This window comes from Leuresthes tenuis, unplaced genomic scaffold (assembly GCF_036924035.1).
Source record: "Leuresthes tenuis unplaced genomic scaffold, fLeuTen1.0.hap1 SCAF_17, whole genome shotgun sequence".
NCBI classification, from domain to species: domain Eukaryota; kingdom Metazoa; phylum Chordata; class Actinopteri; order Atheriniformes; family Atherinopsidae; genus Leuresthes; species Leuresthes tenuis.
Window position 1 is genome coordinate 2440975 of NW_027325371.1, and position 27926 is coordinate 2468900.

Consider the following 27926-nt stretch of genomic DNA (forward strand, 5'->3'; position numbering starts at 1 on the left):
GGTTTTATCATTTATATTCAGCCTGATTTTATATTCTTAAATGAGATGTGGCTGAAATCTGGAGATAATTCTCAGCTTTCTGAACTATACCCTCCAAGTTGTTACAGTTTGAACCGGCCCACAGTATGTGGCAGAGCGGATTTTTACATGTTTTTAACTCTCTGTGACTTCTACAGAAATATTGTAACTTGTGACATTCACACAGCATGATGGGAATCTCAACCCTCCAACATTAAAAGTTCCAACCATGTAGATTTGTCAGCCCGTCACCACGATGAGAACAGCCGCATTCATTCAGCGCATTCTTGGCTGGAAACTTCTTCCAGCGTGTTATTGGACACCGCTTCTTCACAGTATTCGTGGAATCGCGTCAGGACACGCGCGCATTAAAACATTGTTAAAAGATAAAGAAAAGAATGAGACGGATTTTGGTGGGAAATAGTTTGGGCTACAGTACGATTGTTTAGTTCTCTGTGCGGGTGTTCTCAGCTCTTTGAAATGAATCATAGCGCCCTACGTTGGCTCGACAAACGCAGAAGAAGAGCGGTCAATGACGTCACTCTCCTGCGCCGCTTGGGATTCTTTGAAAGAAATATTATTATTATTATTACTTATATTATTCTACGTAAATGTGCAAAAAGCACAGCACACAAAACATTGTACAGATACAGCAGACTCCCGAGCCATCCCACCAAGAACTGTTAAAGAAATTGTTTTCAGATATTATCTTTATGGTTGTTAGAAAATTTAATGGAGAAAATAAACAACCTGAGCTCACTGTGAAAGGCAACAAAAGAAGGTTTTCTCTGAGTAAATTTACATTTATGAATGTGAAATTTCGCCATCAGTATGATGAGGTTAATAATAAATGTTTTGTTGAATTTTTCTTTATTTTCGTTGAAGTCAAAGAGCCCAAACAGAACATCCCTCTGATGTGGATAAAGGCCTGTCACAGGATACTTTATCTGCTTCACCTGTTGTCTTAACCCACAGGGAATTTAAAAACTATCAGCTGCAGATTGACAACATTTGGAACTATACAGGTCTTTAGAAAAATGAGAACAAAAACCTGCTATTTTACGATGATCTTCAGTAACAGCTCCGTTAATACTGAACCTACTAATATTATTGTTGGCGGCATTAAAGATTAAAGAAGTAATGAGTGTTTTGTTCTCCTTCTTCTCACCATTTGGAGCGAGACCTAATAAAGGCACCCTTTGCTTTCTGGAAATATAAGTCATGGAGTTTGATTTGCAGGAGAACGAGTTCTTCTGTTTCTTCCTCTGTTGAGGAGTCGGGTTTTTGCTGGATAAGTTAGTTCTGCTCCACACAGGCTTCAACTCTTCTGCTTTTCTCGCTTTGACAGCTTGAGCTCCACACTTTCCTAAAAATGTTCCCAACTCATATTTAAGGAGTTCCCAATTAGTCCCAAAAGAGTTTTCATTGTTTGCTTTGGACCAGTAAAATGAGATCATATCCCTCATCCTTTTTTAGTTTCACTATTTTGTAGCATAGAGCAGTTAAGTTTCCAGTAACTGGAACAAATGACAGGTGTTAAAGCAGTGAGGACATTAATAGAGATGCATATTAATGTCATGCTTACATCATCCTACATACATTTTAAAGGAACAGGCATATGAAGAATGCAGAACAGAAAAATGTGGAAATAAAATCTGAATGTTAAAAATAATGATGGAGAAACAACAAGTTGGAAATTCATCTGGGCTGATTGCAGCCCAGTGATTCCTCTCTGATGTCACAGTTTGTCACATGTGCAGCAAACTAACTGCAGCTGACAGCAACTGAATGGTCTCAGCTGCAGTGAGCTGCAGAGAAACACAACATACTGATATTCAGTGTGAAGCTTTGACTGGAAACACAGAAAAACAACATCCTGGAAGAATGGCAGCTTCCATCTTTAAAGGACTGGAAGAGGAAGAAGTTTCCAAGGAATCATTTAGAAGAGTTTTAACCAGAAACTGACTGAATCCATGAATCTGAAAAGGTGTTTCTGAGTGAAAGAGACAGACATGTACAGACTGAACTATCTGTTCAACAGTGATTCTCTGACAGGAGGAAACTCTTTATGCTCAACACAGAGACACTGAGGAACCATGTGACCCAAACCAGAATGTAAACCCAGGATGCAGAGGTTCTTCAGTGAATGTGGTGTTGAAGGTGTGGAGGTGGATCAGTGTGTCAGAGGAGACTCTGTAGAAGGACAGAGTGCCAGCAGGACGGTCCACATACACTGCTGCTCTGTTAGAGACAGAGGAAGAGGAGATGGAGGAGATGAGTGTTTCTCTGTTATTGTGCCAGACAGAGTAACCAGAACGATCAGAGCAGATCAGCCTCCAGGACTGATCGTTGTATCCAAACAAACAGTCTCTGTCTCCTCTCCTGCTGATTCTTCTGTAACTCACTGATATATAAACTCTTCCTCTCCACTCGACCTCCCAGTAACAGCGACCAGTCAGAACATTTCTACACAGCAGCTGAGGTCTGTCATCAAATCTCTCTGGATGATCAGGATATGACTGATCCTCCTCCACACGTGTCACCTTCCTGTTGTTGTCAGACAGTTTCAGTCTCCTGTTCACTGTGTTTCTGTCGATGGTGAGTCGACAGGAATCTGATGGAGAGAACAAACACAATCCAGCTGCAGTTATTGATCTATCATCTGTTCACTTTGATCAGTGAGGGATGTGACAGTGTGAAGATGGCTGGATGTCATGAATCAGATGAAGAACACACTTACACTTCTTCAGACCTGGTGTCAGCCATCGTTCTCCAGCAGGCTCCACCCTGAAAGGAGGAGGGGGGTCAGAGCAGCACCGTCTCTTTCAGCATGCACACATGGACATTACATGGCTCTCACACACACATTGTTCTACACTGAGGAAGATGCTGACTGCTCATGAGTCCTTCACACAGACCCACTTGAAAAACACAGAAATATCCCTTTAACTGGATGAATAAAGCCTCTGAATCTGCTGAATATGTTTCCTTACAGGCTGTGCATTAACCAGCAGATGATTGCTGGTGTGTATGTTTTCTTTGTGGCCCATTTATCTCAGAAATGACCTGATAAACCTCCATCATTCTGACAGATCCACGCTGTTTTAAGGGGACACCGGCTAATGCTGGCAGACATTTCCTCCTCCTCCTGACAGAGGTTTGCTCCTCCCTCGCTGCTCCTCATCACTTCTAACCAGCTCATGAGCCGGTGAAAGGAAAAGGAGCCGACTGTGTCTGAAGTTATGGAAATAAGTTATGAAAGTATGAGGACAGTATGGGATGTTTCAGAAGTTTCATCTCCACTTCGGATCAGACTTAAATTACACCGAAAACATCTGTACGCACGGTCTGAGGAATGTGTGAAGTGTGCAGATTCTCTTTATTTAATGCAGGGACATCTGTATGAGCGGTTTGTGTGTGAGATGGACTCTAGACCCACCCAGGGTGGACCTGCCTCTCGCCCTGTGGCTGCTGGGATAGGCTCCAGTTCCTGCCACCATGAACTGAATTAAGCAGGTAGAGAAAATGGATGAATGGATTTATGCATCTGGTCCCTGGACTTTGGATAATTCTGGATGGATCTAAAACTGAATTATTTGGACACTGTAACAGGGAACTTGTTTGGTGTAAACTAAAGGCAATATTTGAGCAGAAGAACTTTAAACCAACAGTGAAGCCTGAAGCTGTAAATGTAATGGTTTGGGTCTGAGGCAGGGCCCGGTCAACTCTCCATCACAGAATCCAACATGAATTCTTCACCATTTCAGAGGCTGTTTGAGGAAAATGTGAGACCATCTGTCCAGAAACTGCAGCTGAAGCAGAGGTGGACCATGCTGCATTACAATGAGAGAAAACATTCCAGTAAACCCACCAAGAAACTTCTCCAAAGGAATCAGAAACACAGGGTTCTGGAACAGCTCAGTCAAAGCCCAAAGACAAAGAAGATTGGGAAGACAATGACGAGGAAGTTTTCTCTGAATCTGAAAATCACATTTACGTACATTCAGAGTATGACAGTGAGTTTAAAACAGGATGAATTTTATGCTGAACCAATGCCAATGTGAGCAGGTCAACAGCAGCAGCACCAGTTCATCAGCAGCCAGTCAGCAGAGGCCCATCAGGGCCAGAAATGTGGACGTCATTAAGTGGTGAAACTGCACGAATCACCTGATGCAGCTGGACTGAGAGGTCAAATGTGTGATCTGTAACCATTTCTAATTTAAACCCTGACTGTGTGTTTTTAACTCCTAACTGTGATCATTGGTGAGTGAGAACGAACTAACAAAGTGAACGGACTGTGGACAACATGTCAGGTTGGTCTGAACTCTGACCTGGGAGTCAGCTGACTGACGTTTAACATGAACATCATCACATAGTGAGATGTAAGCTGTATCTCTGGAAGAGGGAAAAGTCAGGAAAACAGTCATTCCACAGTTTTTCACCCTTTATGTAGAAACTGTGATGTTTTTGACCTGCAGACCAACATAAAGCTGTTAAATGTTCTGTGTAAAGATCTGCTTGAGTGAACAAAGGAAAAAGGCTCCTACATGTAGGTTCATATAAAACTCAGAACCAGCATGAAGCAAAAAGACAGGGCTGAGTGAAGGACAGAGAACATGTTTCCAGCTCTTCCTCCTCCATCAGACATTGTGTGATGCTGCAGCAGACCTCTCCATACCTGAGAGTGTCCAGCCTCCACTGTGGATCCTCCAGTCCAGCTGATAGCTGCTTCACTCCTGAGTCTCCTGGATGGTTGTAGCTCAGGTCCAGCTCTCTCAGATGGGAGGGGTTGGAGGTCAGAGCTGAGATCAGAGAAGCACAGCCTTCCTCTGTGATCAGACAGCCTGACAGGCTGCAGAAAACAACACAAATGGCAGATACTGAGAGAAAAGACACCAACAGCAGACACCATCCTGAACAGGTCAGCTGTTCATCCATGACTGTAAAGCAGAATTAAAATGATCAGCAGTTGAACAGCTGAATGAATCCTGACCTGAGAGCTTCCAGGTTACAGTTTGGACTCTGCAGTCCAACAGACAGCTGCTTCACCCCTGAATCCTGCAGGTTGTTGTTACTCAGGTCCAGTTCTGTCAGACTGGAGGACTGGGAGCTGAGAGCTGAGGACAGAGCTGCACAGCTTCTCTCTGAGAGGTTACAGCCACTCAGTCTGAGGAGGAATAACAGGAAAAGAGTTAAGTTATGTAATTATTAATTATTCACATTAAAGATGGTTGAATTAATAAATAATGATGACATTTATCCTAATTCTATATTATAAAGTGTTGCCACATTCTTGCAGTGTGTTTCTTTCCTCTTTATGTGAACTGATCTGATGTATCTGTTTGCTGTGAATCTGTGTTATCTACAAACTGAAATTATCTGAAAAATAACTCAGTTATTTTCTCTCCTTTTAACAAGTAAACAGAGTATTTAAAACATATTTATCTCTGTACTTACACAGCTTTGTTGGAGGCTTTGACCACTGGCAGCAGCCTCAGAAGAGCCTCCTCTGAAGCAGAGTATTTCTTCAGGTCAAACACATCCAGATGTTTTCCTGATGACAGTAAGATGAAGACCAGAGCTGACCACTGAGCAGGAGACAGTTCATCTGTGGAGAGACTTCCTGAACTCAGGGCCTGTTGGATCTCCTCCACCAGAGAACGATCATTCAGTTCATTCAGACAGTGGAACAGATTGATGCTTCTCTCTGCAGACAGATTCTCACTGATCTTCTTCTTGATGTAATCAACTGTTTCCTGATGGGTCTGTGAGCTACTTCCTGTCTGTGAGCTACTTCCTGTCTGTGTCAGCAGGCCTCGTAGGAGCCTCTGATTGGTCTGCAGGGAAAGACCCAGGAGGAAGCGGAGGAACAGGTCCAGGTGTCCATTTGGACTCTTTAAGGCCTTGTCCACAGAACTCTGATGGAAGAGTCGAAGAGAATCTGCAGATTGATCTTCTGTTGTTTCAGATGTCTGGGAGGATGTTTGTTCTTTCTGCTGATTGACACCAGAGCGAAAACCGAACATATTTATAAAAGACTGCAAAAAAAGAGATGTTTGTGCCCCGATAGGAGCTGATGATGATTGTTGTTCTCCCATCAGATTAACTCCAGAGCTGATGAAGGTCAGATGGACATGAAGAGCAGCCAGAAACTCCTGAACACTCAGATGGATGAAGCAGAACACCTTCTCCTGGTACAGCCCTCTCTCCTCTTTAAAGATCTGTGTGAACACTCCTGAGTACACTGAGGCTGCTGAGATATCGATGCCACACTCTGTCAGGTCTGATTCATAGAAGATCAGGTTTCCTTTCTGCAGCTGCTCAAAAGCCAGTTTTCCCAGAGACTCAATCATCTTCCTGCTCTCTGGACTCCAGTGTGGATCTGTCTCAGCTCCTCCATCATACTTGACCTTCTTCACTTTGGCCTGAACCACCAGGAAGTGGATGTACATCTCAGTCAGGGTCTTGGGCAGCTCTCCTCCCTCTCTGGTTTCCAACACATCCTCCAGAACTGTAGCAGTGATCCAGCAGAAGACTGGGATGTGGCACATGATGTGGAGGCTTCGTGATGTCTGGATGTGGGAGATGATGCTTCTGGCCTGCTTCTTATCTCTGAATCTCTTCCTGAAGTACTCCTCCTTCTGTGGGTCAGTGAACCCTCTGACCTCTGTCACCATGCCAACACAGCCAGGAGGGATGTGATTGGCTGCTGCAGGTCGTGTGGTTATCCAGAGGCGAGCCGAGGGAAGCAGGTTCCCCCTGATGAGGTTTGTCAGCAGCACATCCACTGAGGTGGACTCTGTAGCATCAGTCAGGGGCTCCTTGCTGTGGAAGTCCAGAGGAAGTCGACACTCATCCAGACCGTCAAAGATGAACACAACCTGGAACTGTTCAAAGCTGCAGATTCCTGCTGCTTTGGTTTCAGTAAAGAAGTGATGAACAAGTTCCACCAAGCTGAACTTTTTCTCTTTCAGCACATTCAGCTCTCTGAAAGTGAATGGAAACATGAAGTGGATGTCCTGGTTGGCTTTGCCTTCAGCCCAGTCCAGAGTGAACTTCTGTGTTAAGACTGTTTTCCCAATGCCAGCCACTCCCTTTGTCATCACTGCTCTGATTGGTTCGTCTCTTCCAGGTGGGAGTTTAAAGATGTCTTCTTGTCTGATGGATGTTTCTGCTCTCCCTGCTTTCCTGGATGCTGCTTCAATCTGTCTGACCTCATGTTCATCATTGACCTCTCCAGTCCCCCCCTCTGTGATGTAGAGCTCTGTGTAGATCTGATTCAGAAGGGTTGGGTTTCCTGCTTTAGGAATCCCCTCAAACACACGCTGGAACTTCTTCTTCAGAGCAGATTTAACTTTACGTCCACAAACTGCAGCAAGAAGTTCTGAATGAAGACAAGAAATAACATCAGTAAACAGACATTTCCACCCTGTAAAGAATGAGTATTTGAACATGTGTTGTTCTGTGAGCTGAGACATCAGTAAATGTGTCATTTATCCAGCAGGTTAAATCTTTAGAGAAATCCTCTTACTGCTCTGCAGACGCTCAGCCAGCTCCTCCTGCTTCATTCTCCTCAGGAAGTGAACTGTGATCTTCACTAATGCCTCTCTGCTGCTCCTCTGCTCTTCATCCTCACCCTCCCTCTGACTCTCTAAGCATTCTGGGTAATCTGGACTCAGACCCTTCTGGATCTTCTTCAGCTCCTCCTTCACAAAAGTGAGCATGTTGTCCTCCAGCAGCTGGAACAGAATACTATATGAATGAGCCAATCAGGCTGAAATCATGGAGCCAAACATCAGATCCATGTTGGACACACTGACAATCCGCTGGTCTGCAAAGTGCAGCCTGGAGATGACTGTGAACATAATAGATGGAAAAGTAGCTGTTGTACATGTACAGACCATAAATATGGAGTCCAGCTGTGTCTGATGCTGCTGGGCAAACTGACCACTGGGAACCTCTGAGCTCTGCTGGTCCACTCTGTGGAGGAATGATGAAGAATGAGCTCACATTGTGTCTGTCCACACAGAGACAAACACAAGGTAAAGGTCCATGAAGGGATGTGTGGATGTGAACAGTGAACGCAGCCATAAAGCAGCTGATTAACTCTGAAGCTGCACATCAGCAGCATCTGTGTTCCAGAAGATAAGAGCTCAGTGTGTCTCTAACAGTGGGAGGAAGCTGATGTCAGATGAAGCAGTTTGAGGAGGAAGGGACACAGAACTGTGTGAACAGACAGAAGATTTGTGTGTTTGTGAGGAGTCGAGCTGACGTGTTGGTTGGATTGTAGCTGTAGTTTCTAAAATACAACAAGAGCTTCAATCTGGAATCAGTTCATTGGTTTTATTGAACAGAAACGAGTCCAAAGAAATGATTTTCAGAGTCTTCACTGACCAACTTCTTTGTCTTTAGAAAACAGAAGCAAATGTAGAATCTGCTGCAGCAACACTCAGTAAAAGTTGTTCTGGAGCCAAAGAAAGACAAAGAGGTTTATAGAATCTACAGCAACAGCTTCTGGAGCTTCTCCAACCAGCAGGTTACCTGCTGACAGGTGAGGGTGTCAGGATTGGGTATAAAAGCAGCTTCCACCAAAGGTTCAGCCTCTCCAACAAGGATGGGTCGTGGCTCACCGCTTTGTGCCAAACTCCATCAGAGAATCATCAATAAGTTATCATAATAATAATCAGTAATAATATCCACCATGATGGATACAGCCATGTAGCTCAGGAGGAGAAAGCATCAGAAATTTATATTATATAATTATATATTTATTAATAAAGAACTGGATCCATAAGAATCGATGATGACTTTGTATTGATCAGTTCTTATGGATTCCCATCCCTAATCTGTGCCCCTGAACTCAAACTCTGAGTCTGAAATCATTTCAGATCCTTCTAAAATCTTTCTTCTTTCATATATCAGTACTGAGCAGGGCTGAAACAGCAGAATTTGAGAACCATGATGTTTACCATCTGAACAGATCATCTGGGACTGTAAATACATTACATTAAACTCCATGATTAACACAGAACTGTGTGATATATACTGAGGTTCAGCTTCATATTATTGATCCATGTGACTCTGTTCATGTGAGACTGTTTGTAAAGCAGCTGACATTGTTCAGAACATTTCTTTTAGAAACAGCTCCTCTATAATAAATATCATTCTTAATATTTTCCTCACTGAAAGAGACCTGTTTTAACATCCATTCTTTCCACTCTGACAGTTTCACATGTGAACATGAAATGATGTGAATAAGAGCTCACATTAAACACAAGTTGGAATAAGAACTGTTCAGACTGACTCTGGAACATTTTACAGTGTTACACCATTTACACTCAGCTCACCTCAGAGACCGTGAACGTTGGTCTGATTTAAAGTTAATAAGACGACCCAATGACCTGTCGCTCCTCATGGACACACAGCTGGGTTCAGGTCCAGGTCTCTGAAAGCTGCTAATAGGAAAAAAAACACTTGTTTAACTTAAATTTACATGTTCAGTAAAATTCAGTTTGGATTAAAAAGTAAAAATGTGACAGAAAATGATTGATTTTGAATAAATCAACAGAAAACTTCACTTTGTTTTAATAAAGAGCAGAAAGACTAAAGCAAACATCACATTACACACATGATGCAGCTGATTAATCTCATCAGAGACATCAAGAACTGATCCAAGTCTGAAATAATTCATCTGAACCATGATGCAGCCTCCACTGAATACTGACAGATACTCACTGTTTGTCTGATGGAACATCATGTTGGAAATTAATGAAGTCATCCTTGGACCTGTCGCTCTTAAAGGACACACAGCTGGGTTCAGGTCCAGATTCAGCTGCAGATCCAGCTTGGTTCCTGTGAATAAAGGTGGTTTGGTGATGTGAGCGCTGAGCTCTGACATGGAGAAGAGTCATGGACAGTTAGAGATGGTGGTCTCACCTCTGAGCTTTGCTCTGGCTCTCATGTTCCCCACACAGAGTGGTTTTAGTGTCCTCACACTGATCCATGCTGCTGGATTCACATCAGCTCACACACACTTTCTACCTTCATCTGCAGAGGAAACACAGATCATTCATCTGCACATCAACTCAAATCCTCTTTTCCATCATCTGAGCTGTAAACAGATCAGCTGCTCCTCCACTGATTGGCTCTGATTCTCTGTTTCATATCAGTGTCTCTGAATGCAGTCAGACAGGAGTGTTGAGGCAGAGGAAGCTGCCATCAGCTGCTGTACTTCCACTACCTGTCCACTAGGTGGAGGCATGGAGCTACAGCCCAGCACACACCTCATGATCCCGATGACCATGATGAAGGATTCTTTAGTTTAGTTTTCAGAGGACTTTTTAACAGCAAATACAAACAGAGACAGATGTTAGATCTTAGCTGTGTGTCAAAAGTCTAAATACTGAGAAAAAGGAGCTGAAATTAAATCAAACATGTTAGAAAATGGTACGATCCACCTCAGGGGTGTTTGAGATTTTACGACTATTTTTCTGATCATGAATGTGATAAATATATTTATATAACTTGTCAGTATAATGTCTTCAAACATAACGTGAAAATTGGTAAAAGCTGGGAAAACTCATTGTAAATGCATTCAAAGTCATGTATAATGGGACAAAAATAGCCGTATTTGGAGAGAGATTTGGAGTTATGAGACTTCAATTTTAACTCGTTTTCTTGATTCTTTCTCACAGCAGCAGGATGAGTCGCAGCTCACATTTATAGTAAAAATGTAAAACCAATCGCAATGACTTTCAAATTGGGTGTAAGGACACAAACCCTGTGCTCCTCTGCTATTACACACAGCTGTCTCCATAGCAACTAATCTGCTGCTGCTCCTTATAAGGGCCAAGATGGCTGCCTTGTTTACGCCAGCCGCTGAGTGTCTGTCTGCTCCATTACAGTATGACTGACAGCCTTACATGTCTGTACACGACACATCTCTGAATGTGATAAATATATTTAACTTAAATAAAATAAAACATGAAGCAGTTTGTTTGAGAAGGAAACAAACAGAAACATCAGCTGATCATCATGCTGATTGATTCCAGTTAATCAATAACCTGATCATCATGTAGATTTGTCTTCAAACACAAAGTGATCAAAGTTTGTTCTGAAATAAGAAGCGAACATGTTCTCCAACATTACAGAGCAGAAACAAACAGGAAACTCACAGATTGTTCAGAGCTGCAGAAGAAGAAGACTCTCCACTCGACAGACTGAGACACAGGTGAGCTGCTTCCTGGAACCAGTCAGAGCAGAGTCCACCTGTGATGGAGGCGGGACAGATAGAACCTGTCTGACCAGTGGAGTTCATGTTAAAACACGCCTCCAAGCTCCTGAACAACAAACTCTGATCTGAAAACATTTATTCAGCCGTTCTCTCTGAATGTTCTCTGAGATTCTCCAGAATCGCCGTCAGAAACATTAAAACCAGGCTTTAAACAGGGATCTGTTCTGTGCAGCAGCTCTGTAGTTTTAGTGCTGCTGCAGATGCACCAGATGTAGGTAAACTGAAAAAATCATGTGTGTTCATTAGAAAATAAGAGTAAAGAGATGAAGAAACTAACAGAGTCAAGTTTGGTTTCAGTGTGAGAAAAAAGGCCAAAAAGAAAGCAGGCTGATTCATTTTCATTAGTTAATGTTACAGCTGGAGTTGATCTGATCAGCATCACATCATTACATGATGTCATGCTGAGAGCTTTCAGCTAATCTGCCTTATAGGTTAGTTTGAGCTGGAATTCAGCAGCTAGTTTCATTTAACAGGAAATAGAGGAAACACAGTTGATCCAACTGTGAGATCTTTCAGACAGCCACACCTTCATCTCTTCAGCGTGAAAATATGTCGTCGGACCGGTCAGACTCGGTTAAAGTCAGATGCTGACGCCTGAAGACATTAACCCTTCTCATGATGCTCAGAGGGAACAAACAAACACTCTGTTTCTGTTTCCATGTTTCACTGTTTGGCTGTTGAAGCTCTGATGAACAAAGTGGACTCTTCATTGATCTGGATTTATCTCTCTCTGGTGGTGAAAAGATGAACTTCATGATGTCAGTTCAATGAACAGATTAAATGATGTGTTTTTAAACACTTAAATACTTCAGTGTAGTTATTAAAGTTGTAATAATGACTGTTGATAACCACATGAAACCATGAACTGAACATATAATATCTAATCAGGTTTAGAGTCATTGAACAGAAAGAGCTCAACTCAAAGCAATTAATTATTCAATTCGATAAAAGCGCTACAGGTCGATGTTTTCCACATGATTCCACATCCATTCCATATTTTTTTACCATCCTCACCACTGTCTGAGATTCTCTTTTGTTAATATATTTTGTCACTTGTTTCTTTAGCGTAGAATAAAGTTTTCTGTCTACAGTAGAAGCAGAAAGCACAGCAGCCTTTTTAGCCTCATCCCTTTTAAACATCAAACTCTTTAATTCATCATCAGTCCAAGGAGCACTTGTGGCTTTAACTGTAAATTTCTTTAAAATTTTGTTAACAATTTTAATCCAAATATCCATAAATAAATTAAGAGGTATCCACATCATTAACAGTTTATATATCACCCCATTGAATGTTCACTGAGAAAATTCTCCACATTAAACGTTCTATCAGTTCTTTTCATTATAATTTTGGGACAGGCTGTAGATGGCTTTGTTTTCCTGGAAAAAGCAACACAGTTATGATTTCTGAAGCCAACTGGTACAGAAACAGGTGTAGAGCACATATCAGGAATACTACAGTAAATGTGATCAATACATTTTGATGTTAAAGATCCTTTACTGTGAGGAGAAATTCTTGTAGGTTGATGCATTAATTCAGACAAACCACAGGTGTCAGTAATAGATTTAAGCTTATTCTTCAGAGGACAGTTCTCAGACAGCCAGTCAATATTTAAATCTCCCAGCCGGTATAGCTCTCTGTTTTCCTGTCGCTTTGTCCAACATATTATAGCATACATTTAAATAATCTATCCTGGCACTTGGTGGCCTGTAACAACAGCCAACAAGTATTCGTTTTAAGGAGTTCTACCTGCAGCCATAACACTTCAACATCATTAACCATCAGATTCTGTCTCAATTCCACAGGAAGATGGCCACATACAGTAATACTGATGTTCTCACCAACATTACTCCTCTTACTGCAGGATTCTGGCTCTAATGTTCATCAGTCTGATAATGAGAGAGTCAGCAGAGAGATAACTGACTGATATGAACTGATTAAAGGTTCTTCAGCTTCTTTATTTTCTCGGTTAAATTCACTCTTTTTAATTTAAAAAAGCTCTTATTGGTTATTCTAACATAATGTTTTGTATAAACTACTTTAACTGTTGCATTGTGACTCCCCTGCTGCTTGCTGCCGTCATTGTCATCATGTGGACTGTAACAGAGAAACTACGATCATCACTGCCCTCCAGTGGTCACGGTCAGTAACTACAACTCCTCACATACAGTAATACTGATGTTCTCACCAACATTACTCCTCTTACTGCAGGATTCTGGCTCTAATGTTCATCAGTCTGATAATGAGAGAGTCAGCAGAGAGATAACTGACTGATATGAACTGACAGTGAGAAAAAGTCTGACATCACACTCAGATGCAGATGTGCTTCCAAGAACTCAGAACATCTGTTAGTTGAGACAACAGCTGTTCAGTTAGACATCAAAATGTTTAATATGTTAAAGTCATCGTCAAACAACATGTTGCAGTGCACAAGTTTACTAAAGCTGTCCAATAATCAATAAGAATAACAATTAATAATCAAATCACAATCCAACAGTTTTTTTCTGATAAAGCAAACGAATGTTAACAAAATCAGAACAAATCCTTCCTTCTTCCCTTCTTTCAGTGGATTCTTCCTTCCTTTCACTTATCCTCTCTCCATCCTTCCTTCCATCCTTTCCTCCTCCTTTAATCCTTCTTTCTATCCCTTCATCTTTCCTTCCTTCTTCACTCATTGCAGATGTTTGAGTTATTTATAATTCAGCTATTTCAAGCAAACAGAAAATATCAGGAAGAAAACAACAGTCACGGTTAGCCTCATGTCACTTTGTGTTATTCAGTCATTTGACTCTCCTCAGCCAGTTGCTACTCTTCATCATCATCATAATCATCATCATCATCAGTGGGGGGTCGAGTTCGCCTAAAGAAACCCAGCTGCACACACACACACACAGAAACACACACACACAGTTTGAGGTGAATGTTCAAGCTGAAAAGTGAGGAAACTTTAAATTAGACTAAATTTGAATGGAGTTTGGTTTGAGCCGCTGACACTTGAATTAAACTCTATTTAAAACCAATTCTCAATTCTTTATGATCACAATGACTTGTCATTTGATTGACTGACTAATTAGTTGTGTGACCGATTCACCAAGCGATTGATTTGATAACTGACTAACTGATCAACCCAATCTACTGATTGATGATTGATTGATTACCTTCCAGAAGACGAAGCAGAGCAGGCAGAGGAGGAGGAGTCCAGAGATAATTGACAGAACAACGTAGCCAATGGGAACCTCTTTCTCTCCATCAGGTGGACGCCACACCACGCTGAGCTGAGTCTGCACACACACACACATGCACACACACACACACACACACGCACACACACACACACACACACACATGCACACACACACACTTACACAAAGGCCACTAAAGGTAATAAAAGATCTACACCCACAATCTGCAGAGTTTACTGATTTGATGAAGGCTCTTGTGTTGTGCACGTGGGCGTGTGCATGTACCTACGTGTGTGTGTGTGTGTGTAAGTACCTGTGTGTGTCCCCTCTCCATCAGCAGCGGTTGGACCTTCGACGGTGCACCGATGACATCATAGGAGGCAGAAGAAACGAGCTCATAGTTCAGGTAGGGAGTCTGTGGGAAACACATGATGATGTCATTACCCTGATCTGTGTGGGTGTGTGTGTGTGTGTGTGTCTCTGACTGTGTGGGTGTGTGTGTGTGTGCACGTGTGTGTGTGCACGTGTGTGTGTGTGCTTACCTCTGTGAGCGTGTGCAACCAGAGCCGAGCAGAGATTCTGACCACTGCGCTAAAGCCCCGCCCCAACGCCATGACATCACACACAAACCTGACACACCCCACCTCACCTCTGCTGCAGTTCTATAGATAGATAGATAGATAGATAGATAGATAGATAGATAGATAGATAGATAGATAGATAGATAGATAGATAGATAGATAGATAGATAGATAGATAGATAGATAGATAGATAGATAGATAGATGAATGAATGAATGGTTGGGTGGATAGATGCCCCTGATTGTTACCCTGTGTGTTGCTGTGTGTTTTTACCACATGAACAGTTTGTCTGTGTGAGTTTGTCTCCTCCTGCTGGATGACCGGAGAAACTGCAGCAACGTCAGAGGTGTTACCCAGCAGCTGCAGACAGGTGAGGAAGACAGACAGGTGAAAAAGAAGCAGGTGAAAGACAGACAGGTGAAAAAGGAGCAGGTGAAAGACAGACAGGTACAGAGAGGACCAGGTGAAAGACAGACAGGTACAGAGAGAGGCAGGTGAAAGACAGACAGGTACAGAGAGAGACAGGTGAAAGACAGACAGGTACAGAGAGAGGCAGGTGAAAGACAGACGGGTACAGAGAGAGGCAGGTGAAAGACAGACAGGTACAGAGAGAGGCAGGTGAAAGACAGACAGATACAGAGAGAGGCAGGTGAAAGACAGACAGGTACAGAGAGAGGCAGGTGAAAGACAGACAGGTACAGAGAGAGGCAGGTGAAAGACAGACAGGTACAGAGAGAGGCAGGTGAAAGACAGACAGGTACAGAGAGAGGTAGGTGAAAGACAGACAGGTACAGAGAGAGCCACGTGAAAGACAGACAGGTACAGAGAGAGGTAGGTGAAAGACAGACAGGTACAGAGAGAGCCAGGTGAAAGACAGACAGGTACAGAGAGAGGTAGGTGAAAGACAGACAGGTACAGAGAGAGGCAGGTGAAAGACAGACAGGTACAGAGAGAGGTAGGTGAAAGACAGACAGGTACAGAGAGAGGTAGGTGAAAGACAGACAGGTACAGAGAGAGGCAGGTGAAAGACAGACAGGTACAGAGAGAGCCAGGTGAAAGACAGACAGGTACAGAGAGAGGCAGGTGAAAGACAGACAGGTACAGAGAGAGGCAGGTGAAAGACAGACAGGTACAGAGAGAGGTAGGTGAAAGACAGACAGGTACAGAGAGAGGCAGGTGAAAGACAGACAGGTACAGAGAGAGGTAGGTGAAAGACAGACAGGTACAGAGAGAGGTAGGTGAAAGACAGACAGGTACAGAGAGAGGCAGGTGAAAGACAGACAGGTACAGAGAGAGGTAGGTGAAAGACAGACAGGTACAGAGAGAGCCAGGTGAAAGACAGACAGGTACAGAGAGACGCAGGTGAAAGACAGACAGGTACAGAGAGAGCCAGGTGAAAGACAGACAGGTACAGAGAGAGGTAGGTGAAAGACAGACAGGTACAGAGAGAGGTAGGTGAAAGACAGACAGGTACAGAGAGAGCCAGGTGAAAGACAGACAGGTACAGAGAGAGGTAGGTGAAAGACAGACAGGTACAGAGAGAGGTAGGTGAAAGACAGACAGGTACAGAGAGAGCCAGGTGAAAGACAGACAGGTACAGAGAGAGGTAAGTGAAAGACAGACAGGTACAGAGAGAGGTAGGTGAAAGACAGACAGGTACAGAGAGAGGCAGGTGAAAGACAGACAGGTACAGAGAGAGGCAGGTGAAAGACAGACAGGTACAGAGAGAGGCAGGTGAAAGACAGACAGGTACAGAGAGAGCCAGGTGAAAGACAGACAGGTACAGTGCTTCACCTTGAACGGATCTATCTGTGATGCGTTCAGGGTCCTGCAGGTCAGTGACTCTTCAGAGGCATTGGAGAAGATGTAGAGCAGGAAGTGACGGTTTAAGGTGGAGGGGAAGTCCACCGTCAGCCGTGCGTTGACTGAACTTGGGCCCTGATTCCTCAGCTACAGAACAACATAATCAATATCATTTTAGTCACCAGACTGTGTGAGAAAACCTCCTGCTGCTTCTAACTTCCTGTGTGGGAGATCACGGTACAGGAAGTACGGCTGGATTCAGGTCCTGTCTTAAAGTTACATGAAGCTTAACTTTCACTTTTACCTGCCAGCTTTGGAGCGTTTCATATTTCAACTCATGATCAGGTGTTGGACAGTCAGACTCACCTCGTACACATGCTCCACCAGTGGGCCCACCTCCTCTAAACTCCCAGGATGCACTGCTGGCTGCCAGTCTGGGAGAGGCAAGACCACGTCTGGAGGGGCGGAGCCTCTGTGAACATACAGAGATGTTGACCTCTTCAGTCTTTAAATCGACCCTGATGGTGAACAACGACCTGACTTGTTGAAAAGTACCCTCTGATCTCCAACTTGGCCTCAGCTGTCACCTGAACCGTCACCGTCACCTCGTTACTGTTGGCGTTCGCTGAGTTCTTACTGTACGGACAGACATGGGGTCAGGGGGTCAGACTCATGGGCATCTGGTTTATTCTACAGTCAAGTTTGTACCTTCGGATTCTGAGTCTGAAGGTGATGTGACTCTCCACCTCCTCCAGGTGACCGACACTGAACAGGAGACGAGTCTCCAGCTATAGACAGACAGAGAGGTCATACATGACGTCATCTAACAGGGTTAGGGATCAATAATCTTAACCAAAACATCTGCATCACAACATGAACAGTTGTCTTCAAAGGCTACATGAAGCCTTCAGACTTCAGACCTAAAGGCTCAGACCAGATGACTCCAGATGAAGTGTCAGCAGGAAACTCAGCTCAAACTATTGATCAACCAGCCAATCAATCCATCTGTCACAGTATCTATATAAAATCCTCTCTTTGTCTCTGTTAGAAAAATTCTCTGTAAAATTAGGCTCAGAGTCGCTGGATACGATTAATTAACACAAAACATTTATTTCTTGCAAGAAAGAGACAAGTCCGCACAAATCCACACAACCTGTCGGGAAGACCGCTCAGAGTTGTCTCCCAGACAAAATGGTGCTCCAGCTATTTATGTTGTTTATGCTTGCTGATCACACAATGTTATGAGAAAAGGTGCTTCTCTCCCCATTCCTTGTTATGGGAAGGAACATAAGAGGTGGTTCTCACCAGTTAATATTATGGGAAAGACTAGTACCAGAGTCAAAACACTTTGGCTTGAATCATAGAAGGTGAACAGATGGAGTGACTCTTCTGTCATAGTATAACTATATAATTTTTCCAACAGTCTCTCTGAGAGAGAACCTGGGTGATGATGTCACATCTGTAACCGGGCGGTGTTGACAGTCTAATCACCAAAGGAGGCCAAGCAGCCACCAGCACGGCACACTTCCCTTTCTTTATCTTTATCAAAGGTCATTAAGATGTAAACACGCTCAGTGTTGACATGCAGCAGAGCTTCATTGTTGGCTACACTTCTACATTCTACTACATTCCCCGCCTCTATTGTTGACCGTTGCCAGCCACCACCACCAGGAGGGGTATGATGGTTGTCATCTGAAGAGTAGCGCCCCATGGTTAAACCACTTCTTCCTCCCTATCCACTGCCGCCTGCTTCGATGCTATACTTCCTATACCAGGCATGACACCAGGGTGGAGGTCGGGTTCAGGGTCCCTGTCCCATGACTCACGGTCCAAGCCTTCACCTTAATATCCTAATCCAGGATAAAACCTAATCCTCAACATGGTATGGTGGCGTCACCCTGGCTGTTTGTGCTTCACTTCCAGGTCCTCTTCTTCCCTCCTCTGGTGGTAGCAGCGAGGGTCAGGCTTTACCATCACGGACCATTAGAAACTTTAGAGGAGGGAATTTTATGCGGTTACCTTCTGTTATGTTATGTTTATGCATTTAGCAGATGCTTTTAGGGGGTCTTGCCTAAGGCCCCTACTGGAGGTAATGCCTTTGATTAATGGATTTGAACCCAGGTCTCCCACATGGAAGGTGGCAGTCATACCACTACACTATCCAGCCCTACGCTTCTCAGCTTCTTTTTGTGATTAAAGGTTTGTCTTAAAGGTAGAAACCTCAATCAACCTGTTGCCAATGTGACACGTGACCAATAATCCCTCCTCTATGGCAGTATCCGCTGAGGATTGTGGGTATTGTAGTGTTTAGAGCCTCAGACCGGCTGTTTAGGCCGTACTAGCTTGGGTTGCAGTTGGGACAGTATTCAGCTATCATGGTACTTCATTAGATAATCAATAGAGGTCGGGTTCAGGGTCCCTGTCCCATGACTCACGGTCCAAGCCTTCACCTTGGCACCTTAACCTCAACATGGTATGGTGGCGTCACCCTGGCTGTTTGTGCTTCACTTCCAGGTGCACAACTCTTCTCCCTCTTCTTCCCTCTTTTACCATCACGGACCATTAGAAACTTTAGAGGAGGATGTTTATGCGTTTATCCAAAGCAACTTACAGGTAGGGTAAGGGGTCAGGGCCTAGGGACCCCTACTGGAGGTAATGCCTTTGATGCAGGGGATTTGGACCCAGGTCTCCCACATGGAAGGTGGGAGTCATACCACTACACTATCCAGCCCTACGCTTCTCAGCTTCTTTTTGTGATTAAAGGTTTGTCTTAAAGGTAGAAACCTCAATCAACCTGTTGCCAATGTGACACGTGACCAATAATCCCTCATCTAAGCAGCATCCGCTGAGGATTGTGGGTATTGTGGTGTTTAGAGCCTCAGACTGGCTGTTTAGGCCGTACTAGCTTGGGTTGCAGTTGGGACAGTATTCAGCTAACATGGTACTTCATTAGATAATCAATAGAGGTCGGGTTCAGGGTCCCTGTCCCATGACTCACGGTCCAAGCCTTCACCTTGGCACCTTAACCTCAACATGGTATGGTGGCGTCACCCTGGCTGTTTGTGCTCCACTTCCAGGTCCTCTTCTTCCCTCTTTTACCATCACGGACCATTAGAAACTTTAGAGGAGGATGTTTATGCGTTTATCCAAAGCGACTTACAGGTAGGGTAAGGGGTCTGGCCTAGGGACCCCTACTGGAGGTAATGCCTTTGATTAATGGATTTGAACCCAGGTCTCCCACATGGAAGGTGGGAGTCATACCACTACACTATCCAGCCCTACGCTTCTCAGCTTCTTTTTGTGATTAAAGGTTTGTCTTAAAGGTAGAAACCTCAATCAACCTGTTGCCAATGTGACAAGTGACCAATAATCCCTCCTCTATGGCAGCATCCGCTGAGGATTGTGGGTATTGTAGTGTTTAGAGCCTCAGACCGGCTGTTTAGGCCGTACTAGGTTGGGTTGCAGTTGGGACAGTATTCAGCTATCATGGTACTTCATTAGATAATCAATAGAGGTCGGGTTCAGGGTCCCTGTCCCATGACTCACGGTCCAAGCCTTCACCTTGGCACCTTAACCTCAACATGGTATGGTGGCGTCACCCTGGCTGTTTGTGCTTCACTTCCAGGTGCACAACTCTTCTCCCTCTTCTTCCCTCTTTTACCATCACGGACCATTAGAAACTTTAGAGGAGGATGTTTATGCGTTTATCCAAAGCGACTTACAGGTAGGGTAAGGGGTCAGGCCTAGGGACCCCTACTGGAGGTAATGCCTTTGATTAATGGATTTGGACCCAGGTCTCCCACATGGAAGGTGGCAGTCATACCACTACACTATCCAGCCCTACGCTTCTCAGCTTCTTTTTGTGATTAAAGGTTTGTCTTAAAGGTAGAAACCTCAATCAACCTGTTGCCAATGTGACAAGTGACCAATAATCCCTCCTCTATGGCAGCATCCGCTGAGGATTGTGGGTATTGTAGTGTTTAGAGCCTCAGACCGGCTGTTTAGGCCGTACTAGGTTGGGTTGCAGTTGGGACAGTATTCAGCTATCATGGTACTTCATTAGATAATCAATAGACCACTGGATGTTTCAGAAGCAGAGACAGGTACGCATGCTGAGAGTCGGCCACAGTTCAGAAACCGTGAACAGGAAGAATCACTCACGGCGTGCCCTTCTCTCATGGGGTTCCCGAGGTCACATGTGACCACCACCGTCTGGTTGTCTTTCCTCTGAACACACACCAGCCTGTTGACACCCTGAGAGCACACAAACACACATTTGTTTCCTGTAAACACAACCCGAGAGGCCCGGTTCTGGTCAGCTTTTCGTGTGTGTGTTTGTGTCACCTGACTGCTCTGGAAGTGTGTGTGTTCGGGGATTTGAACCACCAGCTCGGTCTCATATGCGCCTTCGCCATCGTTTATGGCCGACACCGACAACAGCACTGACTGATCATCGCCGACCGACACACTCTTAGACACACTAACACACACACACGCACTTGTTGGTACTTCAGGGTTTGTGAGGACCTTTGCAGAGGATAAAACCCTCTGAAGTGAGGACCGCCATCATTGTGATGTGTGTTTGTAGTGGACTCACGGCTCAGCGCTCAGCTTCAGGTCAGGAATACAGATGTTGTCATCCCCACAGTCCAGGATGATCCTGGTCTGCACACACACACACACACAGGATGATGATCTGTCCACCCTTGTGAGGACATTTATCTGCTCCTCAGTTCACGCCTGGTTTCAGTTTCAGGTTAGGGTCAGAGTACAGTTTTGACTGATGGAGAATGACAAACTGCACTTAGATGGGCATGTGTGTGTGTTCACCTAACCTGGGCAGCCGCGTGTGTCTGACCATGCAGCAATGCATGTTGGGTAGTGTTGAGGAGGTTGATGTTAGCAGTGATGAAGATAGGACTCAGCTTATCCCGAACTTCTTCTTCAGACTGCACACACACACACACACAGTTGTGTAATCATGACTTCAGCTCATGCTACATTAAGTTCCTGTAAAGGAGTGCATTACACCTGTTGTCCCCATAAGAACGTCCGCACAGCGTGACGGTTTAAACGGGCTCAGGTATGACTCACCTGTTCTGTTACTCACCCTCAGGTAGGCAGTGTGATTGATGCAGGCCACGCCCACCTCCCGCTCAACAACCAGATTTATTATCTCTTGCGGCTGATTGGTCAACAGCAGCAGGGTTCGCCGTGCCATTGGCTGCTTCATCCTGTCCAGCTGTAGCTCCACACTCAGTGCTGCAGGACCCAATCAGAAGAAAATATTGTGAATTACACATCATGTGAGGACCAGTTTACCAGAGGACATTACCTGTCTGCTGCGGTATTCTGTGACCAGCCACCTGGACGCACATCTGGATGACAAAACTGAAGAGACACAGACAGCACCTTCAAATTTACTGTTATCAATTCACTATAATCAATAGAAGATGATACATTTATGACATTTAACAATAAAAGAATGACAACAAACTTTGAATCAGTGCTCATCCTGATGGTTTGAAGCTCTAAAACACCAGAATAAAGAAGCAATCATCCATCTATTGGATTCCGCTAATCCGAGGTCGGGTCGTGCAGGCAACAGGTCCAAGAGGGAAACCCAGACCTCCCCAGTGACACTCTCCAGCTCCTCCTGGGGGATCCTGAGGCGTTCTGCCCTGGGGTCTCCTCCCAGTAGGATGTGCCCAAAGAAAGGGGCAGGGGGCGTCTTTTTCTCTGAGTTCCAGCTGAGAACTAGCTCAAAGTGCTAGTTCTCAGCTGACCTTTTTACTTCTTTATTAGTTGGTTATCTGGTAAACTCCCAATGGACCTTTCTCTTCTTTCTGGTCAACTTCCTAAGTGGCCTCCCAGTATCAAATGAGACCATTTGATAATGTTTATGAATCATTCTCAGCCTTTAGAAGCCCTGTTTACACTGGGGTTGCTAAATACTGCTCAGTGTTAAAGGATGGAAACATAACGTCTTTCTTGGGTGAAGAGATGGAGATGGTGGAGTACTACAGAAACCTTGCTGTTCACCTGGACAACAGACTGAACTGGAAATACACAGGAAGGAACAGAACAGACTGTACCTTTTAAAGAATCTTAGGTCCTTCAGTGCCTTCTACAAGTCTGTGGTGGAGAGTTCAATCTGCTTTACAGCCATCTGTTTGGACAGCAGCATCAGAGCCAGAACTCTATGAAACTAAACAACTAAAGACTCCTCAGCAACCTCATCTCAGAAGGTTCTAAAGTTATTTTCAATCAGAATATTTGGACTCTGGCGATGTTTCTCGTTATATGGGATGCTTATGATGGGATTGCCACCCCAAAAGCTCTAAAATTGAACTGGCTCTGGAGTGGAACCATCCATCCATTCATTTGCTTTACCTGCTTCATGCCATTCAGGGTGCTGGAGCCTATCCTTGCTGCCATTGGGTGAGATGTGGTTTTCCAATGCCACACAGGGCCAAAAAACAATGCACACTCACTCCTCTGGAAAGTTTTAATTGTTTTGGAGGGTGGCAGGAAGCCAGAGTACCCAGAGAGAACCCATCCATACATGGGGAGAACAGGCTAACCCCACACAGAAAGGCCCTGGCCGGGATTCGAACCAGTAACCCTCTTGCTGTGAGGCGACAGTGCTAACCACCACAACTTGAACCAGAACCTGAGATAGTTGGGAACTGTTTGAAATCAGTGGCTGGTGAACATTTTAAGGGTTAGTTACCAGGACACGGGCGTCTTTCCCCTGTGACACAGTTTCACGTCTGGATTCAGGAAGTCCGGCAGCAGAGAGACGGAGACTTTGGGTCGGATCACAGCCTGAGACCTGAACACAAAGTTGAATGTTACAGTTCTGTGTTGTGGTTCTGGAGGAGAAACTGTCTAAGATCGGTTTCCTGTGACTAACTATCGCATTTTAGTCCATATTCAACAGAAATCCCTTCTTCAGATGGCAGAATGGTGAAATAAGTGACTTCTCACCTGTAGACAAATGCTCGGTCTGCTGCCCATGCACCAACCAGCAGATCTACAAGAGACACAGAAAGCAGGTGAGAATTGATTATCTATTTGTCCTTATTGATCGATCTGCTGCGTATCTCCTGAATGTACCTGGGTATCCGTTTGAATCTATGTCAGCCCCCGAACGCAGAGTGAAACCAAACGCTGTCCTTCCCGGTAACGGGCTGTCAATCACCTGCGAGGGAGTGGCTGACAGACCGTCGCTTTTACCCAGGTAAATGAACACCTGGCCCCTCCCACTGTCCCCTGACCAGGGGGCCCCGACAGCAACATCTGTGCAGAGACACAGTTAATGATGTGCAGGTGGAGAGGCTTTTTAACTAGCTTTTTAACTAGTCCACACCTTGATAACCGTCCATGTCCAGGTCACCCAGCACAGCGAGGGCGGAGCCAAACCGCCCATACAGGGAGGGGCCAATCAGTGATTGGTCAGGCTTGGAAGTGAAGGGGGCGTTTCTTCTCTGCAGGTACAAAAGCACCTGAACAAATGAAGGAATACCGTGAGAGTTCCCGATGAAAGTCACTCCTGCCACCAAAGCCAACAACAAACTCAGCAGTCTGACTGGATAAAAACACCAATGGAGGTGTTCGAGGGTTTTTTTGGGACTCTAACACCCAGCAAAGACAAAGGCGGGATTCTCAGACCTGTCCTCTCTCCTGCAGCTGCTCCATCACTCTGTCCATGAAGAGAGGAGCTCCGACCAAGACGTCGTCCAGTCTGCAGAACCACAAAGACAAACAGGCTCCACTTTTACAGAGGGGACAAGAGTCTGTTCTGATGTCTGAAAGTGACTGAACTCTGTTCTCACCCATCACTGTTAATGTCACCCACAGCCACACTGTGCCCAAAGTATGACGCCACCTGCAGGAGACAGACACTCCTCAGGGCCATATTCAGTCGGTTAACACCCAGACAGTAAGGATGTAGGGTTTAAATGTTCACCTGCGCTCCCAGGAAGGTGTGGTGAACTCTCAGATATACGCTGCTTTTGCCGTCATAGATCTTCACCTGGTAAAGATGGACAGGATCATTCTTCCTCTGAACTTCTCATGTTAAACATGATTCACAGATACTTTGATTGAAATGAACTCAGTTTATCCCACAGAATCAGCCAGAGTGGTGCAGAGAAACTGAGATTATCCCTAAAGTAGAAGACGGCAGTAGATTACCATCAAAGCAATAGAAATTTACCGTTCCTGCTGTGTTTCTGTCATTTGGAACACCGACAAGATAATCTGACACATAAACACAAAAAGGTTTGATCAGATTGGCTTGGATCAGAAGAGATGAGATGAGACTTAACTAGACTCCACAATCTAGATTGGATCAGACTAGATGAGACAAGAGATTAGACGAGACTAGACTAAATAATAGATCAGATCAGATCAGATTAGATTAGATTAGATTAGATTAGATTAGATTAGATTAGATTAGACATGAGATTAGATTAGATTAGACATGAGATTAGATTAGAGATCAGACATGAGATTAGATTAGATTAGATTAGATTAGATTAGATTAGATTAGATTAGATTAGATTAGATTAGATTAGATTAGATTAGATTAGATTAGATTAGATTAGATTAGATTAGATTAGATTAGATTAGATTAGATCAGATCAGATCAGATCAGATCGATCAGATTAGATTAGATTAGATTAGATCAGATTAGATCAGATCCGACCTGGTGTAGAGTCTCCAGTCAGCAGACCACTGGCCACAGAGTAACCTGCCACACAGACACATACAGAACCCGGTTGACTGATTTTAGAAATGAACATGAAACCAAAGTAAGTGATAACAAATGTCAGACTCATGTTTGGTTTTAGGACCAGTGGATGAGATTTCTGCATGTTAGCAAACACACATTTCTGCTGTGTTGGACCTCTTGATAAATAGTGTGTGATCTTCCACTCACCTCTGTAAACATCATAATTTCTCTCCTCAATTGATTGGTGGACACCTGCCATATACTGGATTGGTTCATTGCTCCTCCCACTGTTGATGATGTCACTGGCAGGCACTGAGAAGACCTGGCCTAAAATCCAAATGGTAGTGATGATGTCTGGTTTAGACTGGTAAACACTGGTTATGACTGGTGGATTAAGTCTTGATTGTGCAGCGGTGCATCATTCACCCTGAAAGAAATTCTTCCCAACTAAACAAAACAGTAAATTTAAATCTTTAGTCTGATGTAGTTACAGTCGGTGACCAGCAGGCGTCTGCCTCACCCTGGAAGAAGAAACTTCCTGGAGCTCCGAGCACCAGTTGGCCCTCCTGCAACACAGAGAACCGGTGTGAGCATTATGGGGTCACGCTGTGATGTCACACGAGAGAGACTCTGCCCGCACCACCAGGTCACCTTGGTGATGTCAACGCTGAAGCCGACCTCACAGTAGCGCTGGTCGTTAACTGATCAACAACAAACAGAAGTTAGACTTTCAGAAAGTGTCCATCTATCTGCTCATCTGTCTGTTTGTCTCACTGTAGTGGTTGAGCTTGTATTCGTGCTCCATCGTGTTTTGTCTGCAGGGAGAGAATGGGGTGGAGTTTCCTGTCTTGTGGTCCAGTAAAAGGCAGTTCCCCACAGGTGTTTTCCCTGACTCCGCCCCTCCTCTTTGAACGTTCCAGTGGAAGAGCGGCGCACATGCCTGTCAGGTAGAGATGCTCACACTGAGTCATTTCTTTCCCTCATAAACAGCACAAGTGTAACTGCTGATGAGATTTTCATGGACTGAGCTTTCTGCAGGTGGCAGGTGTGTTCGTACCAGTAGGTGTGTGCTGCTGACTGAGCGGACAGAAGCTCCAAACCACTGGTGACTCTTAAAGGAGTGAAACAACAGACCCGAACTGCTGTGGACCTGATCACCTGCAAAAGGCAAAGGGACAACAGAACGACAGGTGGGACAGTAAAGCAGGTGTGAAAGTAAGACAGGTGTGACAGTAAAACAGGTGTGAAAATACTACAGGTGTGACAGGGAAACAGGTGTGAAAGTACAACAGGTGTGACAATGAAACAGGAGCAGACTAAATAAAACCTCACCTTTCAGGTCAAAGTCAATGATGTCACAGGTTCCTCCAGGTGACCAGGGGCACATGAACACGCCCCCTCCCTCCGTCACTCTTGGTTGGCTGGTGTTGGCTTTGGGAGCTCCAACCACAACATAAGACCTGCAGAGACAGAAGGTTCTCTGGTCAGAACGACACCGGGGGACTTTACCTGAGGTAACTCACCTGTTACAGGTGCTGTGAAGAAGAAAGTCCTCACTGACCTTCCTAAAATACACCTTCTTTCTGGGGTTTACACATCAGAACAGGTCCTCACCAGGTGTTAAAATGAGGTCATGTGTTGTTAATCTGAGGCTGGACTCACCTCATTTTAACACCTGTTTAGGACCAGGTGTTTTTATTGTAACCTGATCCATAAAACCTGAGACCTGACAGAGGATCTGCTCCCTTTAACTTCAGAGCCTTTGGTGAACTTACTTGTTGTTGACGGTGTGGAAGTCGACAGAAAACCCGAACAGACTTCCTGTCGGTCCGCTGAAAATCACAGCTTCATCCAGCAGGTTCAGACACACACTCAGGGTCGCGCACAGCAGCACGCGCACACACCTGAGCACACACATCACACCTGTCCGTCCGTCCGTCTCACTGAGTGTCTGAATGAAGACTGAAGAGTTGTCCGTATATGAACCCGCCTAAATGACACTAAATGTGTGTGTGTGCATGTGTGTGCGCGCGCGCGTGTGTGTGTGGTGATTGACAGCTTGCAGTGTCAGTTTAACCACACTGAGCTGCTGTTTCCTATTTCCTTCCAGATAAAAGTCTGTTTATCTGTTTCTCTGGAGTTTTATTTTTGTTTGTGGTGAGTTCAAGGACATCCTGGAAAACGCTCGCGCCACTTTCTGTCACTCAGTGTCGTTTCTGACCCGTGAACACTGGTAACATCTGCTGCTGCTGTCGTACCGGTCTGAGGTGGAAAAGCTTGGAAACCAGAATGATTTGATTCAGTTTCATTG

At 44.5% G+C, this 27926-nt stretch overlaps 2 protein-coding genes across 3 annotated transcripts in view; both read right to left on the reverse strand.

Moving 5' to 3' along the window:
- Nucleotides 1-27563, reverse strand: part of itga2b (integrin, alpha 2b) — a 28716-nt gene extending 1153 nt beyond the window's left edge. Inside the window, exons 1-31 of one of the 2 annotated variants that reach the window (XM_072368011.1) lie at nucleotides 27391-27563; nucleotides 26948-27075; nucleotides 26673-26773; nucleotides 26390-26555; nucleotides 26267-26316; nucleotides 26136-26181; nucleotides 25823-25942; nucleotides 25589-25633; nucleotides 25097-25140; nucleotides 24848-24913; nucleotides 24714-24766; nucleotides 24550-24622; nucleotides 24248-24383; nucleotides 23995-24177; nucleotides 23866-23911; nucleotides 23609-23710; nucleotides 22211-22266; nucleotides 21986-22137; nucleotides 21711-21824; nucleotides 21473-21540; nucleotides 21220-21355; nucleotides 21037-21129; nucleotides 17584-17663; nucleotides 17431-17511; nucleotides 17242-17347; nucleotides 16867-17022; nucleotides 15346-15432; nucleotides 15034-15153; nucleotides 14805-14906; nucleotides 14468-14590; nucleotides 13690-14183 (exon numbers count right to left, since the gene is read on the reverse strand). In XM_072368011.1, the coding sequence (XP_072224112.1) occupies nucleotides 14115-14183; nucleotides 14468-14590; nucleotides 14805-14906; nucleotides 15034-15153; nucleotides 15346-15432; nucleotides 16867-17022; nucleotides 17242-17347; nucleotides 17431-17511; nucleotides 17584-17663; nucleotides 21037-21129; nucleotides 21220-21355; nucleotides 21473-21540; nucleotides 21711-21824; nucleotides 21986-22137; nucleotides 22211-22266; nucleotides 23609-23710; nucleotides 23866-23911; nucleotides 23995-24177; nucleotides 24248-24383; nucleotides 24550-24622; nucleotides 24714-24766; nucleotides 24848-24913; nucleotides 25097-25140; nucleotides 25589-25633; nucleotides 25823-25942; nucleotides 26136-26181; nucleotides 26267-26316; nucleotides 26390-26555; nucleotides 26673-26773; nucleotides 26948-27075; nucleotides 27391-27533 (3045 nt within the window). In that variant the 5' untranslated portion in view covers nucleotides 27534-27563 and the 3' untranslated portion in view covers nucleotides 13690-14114. Of the gene's footprint in view, nucleotides 1-13689; nucleotides 14184-14467; nucleotides 14591-14804; nucleotides 14907-15033; nucleotides 15154-15345; nucleotides 15433-16866; nucleotides 17023-17241; nucleotides 17348-17430; nucleotides 17512-17583; nucleotides 17664-21036; nucleotides 21130-21219; nucleotides 21356-21472; nucleotides 21541-21710; nucleotides 21825-21985; nucleotides 22138-22210; nucleotides 22267-23608; nucleotides 23711-23865; nucleotides 23912-23994; nucleotides 24178-24247; nucleotides 24384-24549; nucleotides 24623-24713; nucleotides 24767-24847; nucleotides 24914-25096; nucleotides 25141-25588; nucleotides 25634-25822; nucleotides 25943-26135; nucleotides 26182-26266; nucleotides 26317-26389; nucleotides 26556-26672; nucleotides 26774-26947; nucleotides 27076-27390 lie in introns of those variants that run through there. The other variant, XM_072368012.1, reaches the window with a different exon arrangement.
- On the reverse strand, nucleotides 1833-10397 carry LOC140272627 (NLR family CARD domain-containing protein 3-like). Its single transcript, XM_072368017.1, has 10 exons — nucleotides 9955-10397; nucleotides 9754-9870; nucleotides 9366-9473; nucleotides 7920-7998; nucleotides 7550-7757; nucleotides 5476-7402; nucleotides 5012-5185; nucleotides 4697-4870; nucleotides 2759-2805; nucleotides 1833-2632 (listed from the first exon to the last, which is right to left on the reverse strand). Exons 1-10 carry the CDS (start codon nucleotides 10020-10022, stop codon nucleotides 2091-2093), a joined length of 3444 nt encoding a protein of 1147 aa, XP_072224118.1. The 5' UTR covers nucleotides 10023-10397; the 3' UTR covers nucleotides 1833-2090.
- Nucleotides 27564-27926: the final 363 nt, after the last annotated feature.

Bases quoted from the DNA above. Each gene is read 5' to 3' on its own strand.
- LOC140272627 (XM_072368017.1), bottom strand. From the start codon at position 10,022: ATGGATCAGTGTGAGGACACTAAAACCACTCTGTGTGGGGAACATGAG. The intron at 7,999-9,365 runs GTGAGCTGAGTG...ATTCCTCCACAG, and splicing joins CAACGTTCACGGTCTCTGAG to AGTGGACCAGCAGAGCTCAG. The intron at 7,758-7,919 runs GTCTGTACATGT...ATTCTGTTCCAG, and splicing joins AGCTGGACTCCATATTTATG to CTGCTGGAGGACAACATGCT.